General features: G+C 32.0%; 1 protein-coding gene and 1 non-coding gene across 2 annotated transcripts; one reads left to right on the top strand and one right to left on the bottom strand.

Moving 5' to 3' along the window:
• Positions 1–8,078, top strand: LOC112519873 (heparanase-like protein 3). Its single transcript, XM_025128186.1, has 9 exons — positions 1–367; positions 5,072–5,108; positions 5,185–5,368; positions 5,488–5,636; positions 5,708–5,938; positions 6,036–6,225; positions 6,395–6,520; positions 6,625–6,724; positions 7,600–8,078. Exons 1-9 carry the CDS (start codon positions 149–151, stop codon positions 7,999–8,001), a joined length of 1,638 nt encoding a protein of 545 aa, XP_024983954.1. The 5' UTR covers positions 1–148; the 3' UTR covers positions 8,002–8,078.
• A 2,089-nt stretch (positions 8,079–10,167) lies between these two features.
• TRNAY-GUA lies at positions 10,168–10,253 on the bottom strand. The gene is given in 2 exon segments: positions 10,168–10,203; positions 10,217–10,253. It is a non-coding gene; the product is annotated as a tRNA-Tyr (tRNA).
• Positions 10,254–15,438: the final 5,185 nt, after the last annotated feature.

Genomic DNA, 15,438 nt, shown 5'->3' with positions numbered 1-15,438 from the left:
TTTATATTCAATACCCACAAATCCAAACCTCAATTAACCCAATTCTCCTTCAAAACCCTCCTGCAATATACATACATATACATATACATACACATATACATATATATACAGAGAGTGAGAACTGGGTTGTGTTTAGAGGTTTCTGAAGATGGGTTATCTGTTAATCGAAATGGGTGTGTGTTTATCGATGTTGTTGATGATGATATGTGTGGATTCACAGTCAAATGAGAGATCGTTGTGGATTGATGGAGAACACAAGATTGCAGAAACTGATAGTGATTTCATCTGTGCAACCATGGATTGGTGGCCCCCTGAGAAGTGCGATTATGGTGTCTGCAGTTGGGACCATTCTTCTCTTCTCAATGTGGTATGTATCTATCTCTATCAACCTAAATATACCTATATTCGCTTGCTTTTTTTAGCCACAAAATCCTTTTCTATCGGTTTTATCTCTTGACCCGTAAATCAGACACTGTAAGCTATCGTTTGTCTGCAGTGTCAGATTTTCTCTGACAAATTCTAAAGTGTCCGTAAGCGGAAACCATAGCTTGTGGGGGCCGTAGGCCGAAAGTTGGATTTGGTCAGAGAAGTCTGACGCTGCAAACAAAAGTTGACTTGCAGTGTAAAACCTAAAATATGATCCGGACAAAATTGCCCCAAGGCCCTGACATGTTAATTAATATATATATATATATATAATATATATATATATATATATATATAGGGTATATTTTTTTTACAACCTTGTGCATTTGTACAACCTTTGCAACCCAATTAATTGAGATATTTATAGAAATGATTGGAGTTCATTTATTATGATTTGAATATTCATGGAATATGAATAGAGTTTATTAATTATGATTAATATTTTATATTAGAAAACAATTAATTGATTAAAAATTGAATGGTTGAGATGAGGGTTGTATAGGGTGTACGAATGGCAAAGGGTGTAGAATAACATCCCTCTATATATATATATATATGTCAAGAGGAACCCACTAAGAACACCACATACCAAACCCAAGCAATTAAATGATTCATTTAATGCTGAAGGGTTGGGGTTTATTAGGTACATTATATTTTGTTTTGGCTCATATATTGGACAACTTCTTCTACACTGTACTAAGTTCCAAAATTTATTACTCCATCTATCCTAATAGATGTACATAGGTAAGAAAACATCTGATTTAAAAATGTGTAATCACTGCAATTGTAGGAAGTAATGGTTCTTCTCATCATGATTAATGGTGGAATCTAAAAATAGACATTTTAAAGCATCGACAATGGTGTAACCTTTAAAATCTCACTTTTCATATTTTTTTCTTGTCACATCAACAAAATAAAAATCTTAATAAAACTCTACAATTGAGGTTTTTAGAGAAACTTTATTTTTTATTTATAAAATGTAACTTTATTTTAAATTTAGTATTTATACATATATCTACTATTAAATTATTAAAAAAGTTCAAATTTAATTTATCAATTTTCACCTTTCTATATTAATTTAATTTGTTAATAAAATTAAAATGGGGATTGAACAACAATTGATAAAATTTGAGGATATTCTGGAATTTGTTGGTCTTGGAGAATGTCGGAGATATGGAGAATTTAGATGCATTTAAGAGTTTTTTGATTCTCAATGTTTTTTTTCATTTTTTTGAAGGAGATGTATGAGTAATGAGTCATCTATGTATATAGACAGTTCAATCTCTCTCTCTCTCTCTCTCTCTCTCTATATATATATATATATCTAAAAATAGAAAAAAGATATTCTACTGTTATTAATTTACGATTTATAAATTATTTTATATATATATATATATAATACTCGCGCAATACAACGAGACACATCTTGATTTTAATGTTCTATTTTATTATTTGTCTATGTCGATGTTATAATACGATTTTATGTGTTTTTAAGAAAGCAATAATGATTTTATTTTTGAATAAAATATAAATTTGAAGATATCATAAAAATTAAAAAAAAAATATGTATCAATGTTAATATCAAATCAACTATTTAAAAGTTCTCATTTTTTATGTAATTTCTTTAATTTATTTTTTTATTATAATTTAATTTAAGTTTAATAACGAAATAATTTATTTTTGGTTTAAAATATATTTTATAAAAATAATAATTAAGTATTCTGTTAGAACTCAATGATTATTCTGATTATTTTAGATTTTTTATATTTAAAATGTGATGTTTATACTGTATTTGATTATATTTATCTGCAGTTAGTTACACAAATTCAAATATGGAGCTTTAATAAGTTATACTTACACACAATCTACTTGCAATCTTGAGTTTTAAGTAATATGCATTAATAAACAATATTTTACCTATAAAAAGTGGTTTTTAAGAGTTTTTGTCAAATGCTTTATAATATAGTATAGATATAAAAGTATCCAGAAAATAATCTAATTATATAATATAATGAGATAATTAAAAAACTAAACTTATTAAAATAAAATACAAAGTCTTGTATAAAAGATTTAGATAATTTTTTTTAAGTAACGATAAATAAAATAAAATTAATAGATATATTTTATAATAACTAGAAGAGTACTCGCGTAATGCAGCGAGATACATCTCGATTTTAATTAACTATTTTATTATTTGTCTCTGTCGATATTTTAATACGATTTTATGTGTTTTTAAGAAAAAAATAATGATTTTATTTTTGAATAAAATATAAATTTGAAGATATCATAAAAATTTAAAAAAATATATATATCAATGTTAATATCAAATCAACTATTTAAAAGTTCTCATTTTTTATGTAATTTCTTTAATTTATTTTTTTATTATAATTTAATTTAAGTTTAATAATGAAATAATTTATTTTTACTTTAATAATATAACATTTTATAAAGATAATAATTAAGTATTCTGTTAGAACTCAATGATTATCCTAATTACATTTTAGATTTTTTATATTTAAAATGAGATGTTTATTCTGTATTTGATTATGTTTATCTGCAGTTAGTTACACGAATTCAGATATAGAACTTTAATAAGTTGTACTTACGCACAATCTACTTGCAATCTTGAGTTTTAAGTAATATGCATTAGAAAACAGTACTTTACGCATAAAAAATGGTTTTTAAGAGTTTTTGTCAAATGCTTTATAATATAGTATAGATTAGTTAAAAATTATTTTGTATCAATCTTAATTTATATGTTTTATAGATTTGTTAAAATAAAATAAAATAAAATGGTTAATAAACAACAAAAACTAATAGAAAAAGAATGTAGATGATAACTCGAGTTCTTGTTCAAGCACTTGAGTTCTTATTAGAACCTTGTGACTGGACAAGAATTATCCCACCCAAAATAAACCTCATCAAGAATCTCTATAACATAGACAAATATTGACATTCAATTAAGATTGATTTAAGGGTAGAACAATATCTTCTTACGCTTCTCATTGAACCCAACCCTTCGGCAAAAACATGAAACGGAAGTAAAAATACATATAAGTGGGACCCCTTTCTGAATCTCATATTGGTACATCACGTGGGACCAGGGACGGACCCAAGAATATTTGGATACGATGACACCATATAAAACGGTTGCACCTTTCACGAATCTAATTTTTTTTACATTACCACGGATGAATAATACGGTGGCACGTGCCATCTAACCACCCCTATAGGTCCGTCTATACGAGACCATCCTGAATGGAATAAATAGTTTCAGAAGGTCAATTAGGATTGCCAAATATAGAAAGGATGATCATAGATGATGTACAAGAGACACTTTCGGTTTAGGAACAAGGGTCTTTTCGTATTTTAACATCTTTATTTGTCTCCAAAAGAAAATGAAACAGACGCACTAATTATAACTGTTATATTTGAATTTTCATTACGAAATAACAGTTAGAAATCGTCTAAAACCATTCAACACGACATATTTAATGTTTCTTTTCTTCTTCATTTCAACAGGTAAAAATTAAGCGTATTACACCAAAATTATAACACCATTGTTGAAAAGTTCATTCAACACGACATATTTAGTGTTTTCATTTCATTTCATTTCAACAAGTAAAATAAGCGTGTAGCAATCAGAATATGACTGTCAAAAAGCTCGTACTGTACCTGTTGAAATAACTTCTTCCGTTTTGAATTATTTAACTTAAACAAAGTACGTTTAATTAACATCAAATTTTGAATAAATTGGTTTCTTTGCGTTTGAAAGAATATTTAATCGCATTGAATGTATATTAGCGGAAACAAATTACAAATAAAAAACCGTAAAAACTCCGTATTTTGAGTTCAAAAGGAATTACTAAGGGCTTGTTCGTTTTGTAATTGAATTTCATTTTAATTCTGTGCTGTATTTGGTTTGAAGAAAAATTTGGATCTGAAATCCGATATTTCAATAAAATCCCAACATCGACAAATACAGAAATCCCTTGCAGATAACTGTCATTTCAAATTTAAATGTTTTCATCACATCTTATCAAATATGCCAGAATAGAGCCATTGCTTCCATATCTTACCAATTATAAAAATAACCACAAGGATAATGTCTGATTGGTTTGAGTTTGGCTCCAAAGGTCAAAAGTACCGGGAGGTTCCAGGTTCAAATCCAAGGAAGAATAAAAATCCCCTTGTGGCCATGGAGGTTCAAATGCGGTGACTCCAGGCTATCTGCAAATCAGGTGGTCGCCTTGGGATTAGTCAGCTCGCATAACAAGTTGGATATCCAGGTTAATAAAAAAAATTAACAAATACTTATAAAAAAAAATTAAATTTCATTCCAAATTCTATAAATCCAAACAAAAATATATGAAAATAAAATAAAAATCAGGGCTGTTTAACGGTTGCTGAATAATTTGGTGTAAAATGATTAAGTGATCAGAATAAGAGGCTCTCATGATACAGTACAAAATAAAATAAATTGTTTGATAATTGTTTTACTATGAATTTAAGAGCTGAATGATTAAAGGAGGCCTAACATACAAAATCAATAATTTCCTTTCATTTGGTTTGCAAACCAGGGATGTAAATGTAAACCCATATTCAAATTTTTCAAAAAGCTTAAGCAAATTCTTGGTCTGTGCAGGATCTTAACAACAAGATCTTCAAGAATGCCATTAAAGGTGAAAAGCAGCACCATTTTTCCATCAAATTGATCTGAATGAAATAAGCTGATGTCCCTTGAATTTCTTTTTGTAGCTTTTTCTCCATTAAAGATCAGATTAGGAGGCACTTTGCAAGATGATGTTATCTACCAAACCCAAAATCATCAAGAACCCTGCAACCCCTTCATCAAGAACACCTCTGAATTATTTGGTTTCACCAAAGGTTGCTTGCCATCATCCAGATGGGATGAACTCAACACATTCTTTCAAGAAACTGGGTAATCAAATCAAACCATTATTTTGTGTTTTTGATTTCAGTACAGCTGTTAGAGTGTCTGTTTTCATTAAGACCTTCGGCATGTGAATTTAAGACGTTTTACTCGGCTTTTGAATTCAGGGCTGTGGTTACGTTCGGACTGAACGTTCTCATGGGAAAGACGGTGCTAGCGAATGGTTCCACTGTCGGAGCTTGGGACTCTACGAATGCCCAAACTTTAATGCGTTACACAGTTCAAAAGAACTACACCATCTACGGTTGGGAACTTGGTATGTGAATCCACACACTTCATTTGGGGGTAAACGTTTTACTATAACTTAAACGTCAAAACTTCTTATAGGTAACGAGTTAAGTGGAAACGGAATTGGTGCAAGTGTATCTGCATCTCAGTATGCAATCGACACAATGAACCTCCAGACCGTGGTGCACCGCGTTTACAAGGATATCGAAGCTAAGCCTCTGATCATCGCACCTGGAGGGTTCTTCAATCCAAGCTGGTTCAAGGAGTTCCTAGCCAAAACACCCGAGACCCTGAACGTAATCTCTCACCACATCTACAATCTTGGCGCAGGTATCTTTCCTAAACCAGAACTCAAACCAAACCAAACCAAACCAGCCCATTATATCCCACCTGAGGTTCAATCTTTTACGCCCATCATTTGTGGCAGGGGTCGATCAAAACCTAACCGAAAAGATTCTCGATCCATCTTATCTTGATGGGGTGGCTGACACTTTCAAGAAACTTGAACTCACCATCAACACTTCTGCAAGTTATGCATCTGCTTGGGTTAGTGAGGGTGGTGGAGCTTACAACAGTGGCCAAAATCTTGTCACTAATGCATTTGTTTTCAGTTTCTGGTAAGCTTCCCAAAAGCGTACTATCAACTTATTGTCACGTATTTACATAGGGTGTATAATTGTTTGGTCTTCTAAACTGGAGTCCTATAAAACAGTTTATTAACACATTTAGACATATTTGACGTCCTATAAAGCCGATTTTGTTGTAATATTATTTTCCCTAATGCAGGTACTTGGATCAGCTGGGGATTTCATCTGTTTACGACACGAAAACATACTGCAGACAGACTTTGATAGGTGGAAACTACGGATTGCTTAATACCTCTACCTTTAAGCCGAATCCAGACTACTACAGGTTCGTAACAAAATTTCTTGATTCATGTTTCGAAGACCACTTTTTTTATGTCGAATGCTTTAAAAGATCATATTGTAAATGGAATTATGTTTGTTTCTTACCAGCGCGCTTCTTTGGCACCGATTAATGGGGAAAAAGGTTCTATCTACACGATTTCTCGGCCCCAAGAAGATACGTGCTTATTCACATTGCGCCAAAGAATCCGTAAGTTTGCTACACGCTACTACAAAATCGGCTTTATAAGACGCCATAAATGTTTAAATGTCTTAATAGACTGTTTTATGGGACTTAAATCTATAGAACCAAACAATTGTGCATCATATCAGCTTTCTATAGGACATTTCTTCAGATGAATGCCATATAAAAAAGTCTAATAAGAAGCTTTATTTCGGAAGTGTCATATAAAACTTGTTAGGACACCCAAAAACATCTTGGTAACACCTTTACATACGACACACAATTATTTGATCCTATAAAGTAGTCTAGGACATTTAGACATATTTTGACGTCCCATAAAACCAAATTTGTTGTAGTGCCATCACTCACCAACAAAATCGGGTTTATAGGACACTTCCAAATTCTAAGTGTTTTAATAGATCTCTTTATAGAACTTAGTTTAATAGGATCAAAAAAATAAAGTGTCTTATCTAAAGGTGTTGTAATAAGTTTATATGACGTTTTTTTGACGTCGTAACAAGTTTTTTAGGACACTTTTAATATAAAACGTCTCATTATTAACTTTATAGGAAACTATTTGAAAAATTGTCCTATATAAACAAATGTCCTATAAAAAATTGAGTTTATAAGACAGTTTCTCAAAAGTGTCTTATAAAGTTGCTAATGCGACACTTTGTATTAAAAATGTCCTAAAAAACTTGTTAAGACGCCCAAAAGCGTCATATAAATTTATTACAACACCTTTAAATATAACACTTTATATTTTGGTCCTATAAATTAAGTTCTATAAAACGGTCTATTGGGACGCTTAGAGATTGGGATGTCCTATAAACCCAATTTTATTGTAGTCACTTCCACCCCGATCGACCCAACTTATGACGCTTTTTTGATCTTTATTGCAGAAGGGAATAACGGTATTGCTGATGAATCTCGACAACAGTACCAGTTTTGATGTAAAATTATCGGTTAATAGTACCTGGAGACTACACAAACACAGGTCTCATACTCATCGTCATCATCATCATCATCGTCATCATACAACAAAGCATGCTCATGAAACAAAAACCGGTGGAAAAAGAATACGAATACGAACACGACAAGAATACCATTTGACCGCAAAAGATGGAAATTTGCATAGTCAAGTGATGATGCTGAACGGAAAAGAATTAACGATAAATGAATCTGGTGACATACCTTCGTTGGAGCCTTTGTATACGAATTCTTCGGAGCCAATAACCGTTGCTCCTTATTCCATCGTATTTGCACATATCCCGCATTTTACTCTGCGTGCTTGCAAACGTTAGGGGAAAAGAATACACGAAGCCGATAATCGGTGCCAATTTGGTTACAGAATATTAATCATAAACATGTAACAACACACATATGTGTTCATAGCAAAAATTTTATCAATGAAATCTTGATTTATATATAACTAAAAAGTTAGTACGAGTGATTCAATCGGGAATCTCGTGTTGAAAGCTCGATGTATCTTCTTAAACAATCGAGGATCGCTGATACCCTTTTGTCAACTACACAATTGCGGCTATGTTTAGCAATTAGTTGTTGGCTAATAAGCTAGTTGTTCGTTAATACGCTAGCTAATAAACAAGTCATGTTTGGTTAAAACTCGCTCATAAGCTAAATGACCATATACAATTACCTAAAAGGACACGGATTTTGTATCTACAAAAAATATAAGGGGTATGGTTAAAAGGGAAAATGATGAAAATAACCACTTTATATAACCCTCTTACACAAAATAATCAGTTTTTAAGGGGTTTACAAAACTAACCACACGGATCTCCCCTGGGGGCGATCCGTACTAGTGGGGGGGCAATCCTGCATTTTTCTTAGGAAATTTAAAAAAAAAAAAAATCACTTGGGGCGAGCCACATCATCGGGGGCGATCCAGACTTTTTTTCTTTCTTTTTTTATAATTTTTTTTAATACCAATTTCACTATAAATATCAACCTCCTATTTCATAATTTTTCACACTTTCCCTTTCATTTCTCTTCTCATATATTCTACTCTCACAACCTTTAACCCATTAAACACAATTAACCATCACAAAACATGAAATCACGTCAAAGTGATTATGTTTGTGTGTATCTTCGAAGTGGCGGTAACATTTATATATATATAGAGATGCATTACGTAAAAAAAGCGATATAAACGGTACAAAAATTGAAACTTCGTATTTTATACGTATATATGCGTACGGGTTTTAACCCATACATATATTTACGTATTTTCACGTACGTTTTACGTACGTATTTTATACGTATATATGTGTACGGGTTAAAACCCTTATGCATATTTACGTATCTTCACATATGTATGTACGTATATATGTGTACGTATGTATATACACATATATATACCTACTTACATTTACGTAAAAAAAACGATATAAATTGCAGTAACGTGTATATATATATATATATATAGAGAGAGAGAGAGAGATGCATAACGTAAAAGAGCGACATAAATTGCGGTAACGTATATATATATAGAGAGAGATGCATTACGTAAAAAAAAAGATATAAACGGTAGAAAAATTGAAAATTCGTATTTTAACGTATATATGCGTACGGGTTTTAACACGTACGCATATTTACGTATATTCACGTACGTTTTACGTACGTATTTTTAACGTATATATGCGTACAGGCTTTAACCGCCATTTCGAAGATACACACAAACATCATCACTTTGACGTGATTTCATGTTTTGTGATGGTTGATTGTGTTTAATGGGTTAAAGGTTGTGAGAGTAGAATATATGAGAAAATAAATGAAAGGGAAGGTGTGAAAAATAGGTTGATATTTATAGTGAAATTAGTATTAAAAAAAGAAAAAAAAAAGAAGCCGATGACGTGGCTAGCCCCAAGTGGAAAAAAAGAAATTAATTTTTTTTTTCCTAAGAAAAAGGCCGGATCGCCCCCCACTAGTACGGATCGCCCCCCACTAGTACGGATCGCCCCCGGGGGATATCCGTGTGGTTAGTTCTGTAAAACCCTTAAAAACTGGTTATTTTGTGTAAGAGGGTTATATAAAATGGTTATTTTCATCATTTTCTTTAGTTAAAACAAGAGTACACTACGATTTTCGTCCCAATGGTTTATTAAAAATTGTGATTTTCATCCATCTGCTTTTGAAATCACGGTTTTCATTCGTAAGGCTAAATCCATCGGTGTAAATGGGAAATTGAAAACTTACTTTTAAAAGCGAATACTTGTTTTGGAACAAACTAAAATAGCAATATGGACATTTAAAAGGGTAAGTGCTTACCGGCAAAAGTCATACTCTCATTTACCTTATCAAAATAACATTCTCAAACATCAAAACAGATTGTTTATAAGTAATGGTAGCTTATTCGATCAGATAAAAAGAAGCTCATCTGTTGCCATTACTTGAAATAAACCTCCGAAAACCCACAATGATGTTGGTAAAAGTAGTAGAATAAAAAGTCCGACCTGCCGGATTCGAACCAGCGACCTAAGGATACCAGCTGAACAACTACAGTCCTCCGCTCTACCAACTGAGCTAAGGTCGGTTGTGCTCTTACCTTCAAAATTTATTATTTATTCATTTACAATAAATTTTTAAAAGAATAAAAGCGAAAATTTTATGTGTTGTATATGAAAAAAATATATATTTCAAATTTTGTTATATGATTATAAAAAAATTAACTACAACAAAATCGGGTTTATATGACACTCTCATTTTCTAAGTGTCCCAATAGACATTTTTATAAGACCAAAAAAATAAAACGTCCTATCTAAAGGCGTTGTAATAAGTTTATATGACTTTTTTGACGTCGTAATAAGTTTTTAGGACACTTTTAATATAAAGCGTCACATTAGCAACTTTTTAGGACACTATTTGAAAACTGTTCTATAAAAACAAATGTTATATAAAAAATTGAGTTTATAGAGCACTTTCTCACAAGTGTCCTATAAAGTTGCTAATGCGACACTTTGTATTAAAAATGTCCTAAAAAACTTGTTAAAACGCTCAAAAGCGTCATATAAACTTATTACAACACCTTTAGATATGACGCTTTATATTTTGGTCATATAAATTAAGTCTTATAAAGAGGTGTCCTATAAACCCAATTTTGTTGTAGTGATTGTATATTAGATTAATAGTCTACTTTAATTTATTTAAGATGTAAACATTTGGTTCAACATAGGGGCCGTTTACCAAACGCTTACCCGGATAAACGCTTACCATGTCACATTACTTTACTGGATGAATACGGTAAAGACCAAAAATCTTACCTGGTAAGCGGGAGACAAGGACCGAGAGTCTTACACGGTAAGTGAGGGTGACGACTCTTACTATGGTAAGAGTTTACCGGGTAAATTGTTGTATATGATGCCGTTTTGATGAACTAAAGTCTTATCCGGTAGTAAGTGGTAGTGTTAAATTTTACCGATAATCGCTTACCGGGTAAGTGTTCGATAAACGACCCCTATACTTCAGTTGTGAATTAATAGTATAATCATTTTTTGACGGTTTAATTTGAGATTGAATCATGAGTCTCTCTTCGATTAATATTAACGTCTTCTAATATTTGAGTTAATTTGTTTATGTTTATGTTAATAGTTAAATTCAACAATAATTTGAGGCCGGCTTTTTTAGGGTTAATTTGTTTGTATTTCTGTCAATATTTAAATTAGTTTCCGCTAATTTGATGACGAGTTTTTGAATATTTCGGTCATTTATGTATAAAAAGAAGAATCGTTTGTAAGCATCACGAATGAAAATGTAATTAACAGCTTTTAAAAGATGAAGATTCGTAGTGAACAACCGGATGAAATAAATTGTTTATCATTTTAACAAAACTATATTTTTTATAATTTAATTTTATTATATCTTATATTCTGGTATATATATTTTTTATTAACCTGGATATCTAACCCGCTATGTGAGCGGACTAATCCCAGGGCGACCACCTGTTTTGGAGATAGTCCAGAGTCATCGCATTTGAACCTCCGTGGCCACAAGGGGATTTTTTATTCCTTCTTGAATTTGAACCTGAGACCTCCTGATACTTTGGAACTTTGGAGCCAAGCTCAAACTAATCAAGCACCACCCTTGTGGTTTATTCTGGTATTTATTTGGTCTTAGCACTCCAAAAATTTCCTACACTCCCCTCTAAGAAAATTTGCATCGACCCAGAAGAAAAAGATCCCAAAACGATTAAAAAAAATAAGTATTTGAACTTTTCAAAAGCAAATGCGAAAATGAATGCTAGAGATGATCAGAGTTTGAAACTTTTTTGACAAGTACGTATAATGATTGTCAGGTCCGTTTATGACATTTTATAGGCTCTGGACGAGATGTAAAAAGGGCCCATCGATAATACTAAAAAAATTCAGCATAGTGTTTTATCATCAGAAATTACATGAATTCAAAAAATACTAATAGTTCATATAAAATCGTATTTCTGAGTACTCGTAGACGTAAAATCAATCAATAATCACCTCTAAGTTAATATACCTTTAGCATATAGATTGATATCATTTGAGCTCACAATATCAACTATTCAGAGTAACACTTTATGTAAATCAATATAAATCAGTTGGGTTTCCATCTCACATCATGTTAATGTTTTCATCACCATTTTAACCTTTCAGGGATAAACCAATTTCTTTTAGGAACCATCAATCTTAGAATCAAAAGTCCATCTTGATTATAGTTTGATATCTTATTGTTGTTTTAGAGATAAGTGAGTACTTAATATTTATGTACTCAGTATTAGGTAATAAGGAGTCAATAGTGTACAAAAAAAGTCAATAGTAGTTTTGAAATCTTATATATATAGGGTTGGGTTCACGTGAGACCAGTCTGGTGAGACCCGTGAGACCACATTTTTACACGTAAAAAAACTCGAACCTTCACAACAAAAACACTGTGAAGGTTTTAAAAAGTCACCTTCACAGCATTTTGCTGTGAAGTTTCAAGTGTAAAATGTTGGTCTCACGGGTCTCACGAAAACAGGCTAGTCTCACATGATCCCAAGTCTATATATATATATATATATATATATATATAAGTCGGATCCTCTAACATGCTTGATATTTTTTTTTTCAAAAGTTAGGAGTTTTCTTAGTTAATAACAAGAAATCTAATATATTCTAATAGAAAAACAGAATTCACGTGAATGAAGTAATCAAAAGAGTTAGTGGGAGATGAATGATGGAGAATATACCAATATTTTTTACGCAATGTAGTTTTAGACTTTAGCAGTGTATAAAAAACTTGGAGAAACAATAAACAATACTATGAATGAACAACCAATCAATTTTTTACATATTTTCTTTTCCAATGTATACATGAACGACCTTTAATATAATGTTAAATTCTTTTTGAATCATATTAGATACTATTTATTTTTCTATTTTATTTATTAATATTTTTGAACTACTAATATATACTATATAGTAGTGATGGCCAAACCGGCTCGGCCCAGGACCGATAGAGGACCAGAACCGGGACCGTTTATGAGATCGAAAACTGGGACCGGTTGAACTTTTTGATCGTTACCTTATAATCTTGGGTTTAATTAATTATTAGGTTAATAATTAGTTATTCATTAAGCACAATCAATATAATTATCATAATTACATTTTACGCACACGACTTATTAGTTATTATTCTACTAGAATAATAATTATCTCTCATTATATTACAACATGTAGTATAATCTGATATGGTTCATGATCAAGTTCATGACATACATATTCTATAAATGCGTGCAACCCTCATGGGTTCATTTGACCTATGTTTATATGTGACGTGGGTATACTGAAATCTACAAATCCTTGGGTACGTTGACCAGAGGATCCCCTTGATTTATGGATTTATAATCCATTTGAGGGTCCATTTGGTTTGACAAAATGCATTTGAGGGATTTGGATTTCGTGGAGCAATTTGGAACCTTTGGTGTGCTTGGTTTGTATGATTCATAAATAATTTGTTTGTTTCGGTAAGATGTGGAAACTTTAGAGAGATTAGGGCATATTTGATAAAAAAGGCAGGGTAGAGATACAATAATAACAACTGAAATCCATGAGATTTGGATTTCAAATGAAATCATCTAACAGAGATTTCTAAATCCACCGGTTGTGGGATTTCATTGAAATCCCCGATTTCCTATTCAAATTTTCTTTCAAACCAAATTTAGGATTGAAATAGAATTCAATTTCAAGTCCCTTCCAGATCCTAACAAATCTCGCAAACCATACGGGTCCTATGTCAACCAATGATTTCACCATTCCAATTCCATTATAACGAATCGAACAGTACTCTCCAAGACAAGGAAAGGAATGTAGTCTAAGGATATGTTTTAGAAAGATTGCTCTCTAGTTGAAAGGGCATTGGGGGAGTATTTTCATTCAGATTTATGCATTTTTTTGAAGTATAAATTTATATACGACAAAATACTCATGCATACTTCTCATCTTTTGTGATAACCCAGCAACTGTTGCTATCTTCATGAATGAAATATGTCCCCAGATAACTAATTCTTTCTCGTGCCTCTAACTAGTTTTCATCTCATCACTGTGTCGTTGGTGTCATTCCACCAAGGACCTGATGCACATGCCGACAAAAAAATGATATGATTAACGTTTATGAGTTCAACCAGTTTTCATCGGTTATATAAAAACGGAAAGAAGATTATTTAAATCGCAATTTCCAAAAAGAAATGTATTTAAAATAAAAGCGACATCTTTCCCAAAATCCATCATTTTTGTGACGAAGTCCGATTAATAGAAACACCAATCCAACATGAAACTAAAACCCAAAACCCAAAACCCAAAACTCACACAAAATACGAATAACGATTAATATCAAAATATTGAAAAACATGGATAAAACTCTATTATCCAAAATATCAAAACATGGAGAAGATCCAATATACCAAAACCATAAATTATGGGTACTCCCCAAACTCAAACAACCCTAAAACATGGATTATACACTATCCAAGAATAACATCTAACAGTGATGGAGGAGACCCGTATCCATCGAATATGGTGAGCACAAAGTAAGCCATACATCAACATTAAGTAGCACATCAATATTCAATTGACCTTAGTGCATATTCCCATGAATAGGACTTCAAGGCTCAAGCACACTTGATGCCTGCCTACCTCGAAGGTAACACCTCAAGCGACGGAGTTCTTAGTGCCTACCACTTTGGGTAGCACCTCAAGACTCAACAATCTTAGTCCCAACTTTACTAGGCTAAAAGCCTCAGGTCCCGAATGTAACACCCTCATTTTCACCATGAGTTGTGTCACGTCATTCTCATCAAATAACAATAAATAACCCCAAAATATAGTGGCTAATAAAGCCTTGTTACAATGGAAGTCTTACAAATTCAATTAAAATTAATAGCTCAACGCTAACCCGTCCCATACCGGGTTACATTACAAAACGAGTTTAAGCATAAACCTAAACATCCGAAATATAATAATATAATTATCTAGGAGAGAACCTCGCTCTTGTCCACCCTTGAATCTCTTGCACCTGAGATGCATACTAATAGTCAGCTTTACAAAGCTCGGTGAGTTCACGGTTTTTGTGCACAATCATACACACCTCATCATGCATAAAACAAACAGTGCCCCAAAATAAAATAATATGCACATTTGTTTCAAACCCTTTTGAAATAATAATGAGATCTCTTAATTTCCCATCGAGTTAAGGTCTTAGCGTCATCGACA

The sequence above is a fragment of the Cynara cardunculus genome, assembly GCF_001531365.2.
Source record: "Cynara cardunculus var. scolymus isolate 2C chromosome LG 10, CcrdV1, whole genome shotgun sequence".
NCBI lineage: Eukaryota > Viridiplantae > Streptophyta > Magnoliopsida > Asterales > Asteraceae > Cynara > Cynara cardunculus.
The sequence above is the reverse complement of the archived record's forward strand: the minus strand, read 5'-3'. Positions and strand labels throughout refer to the sequence as shown.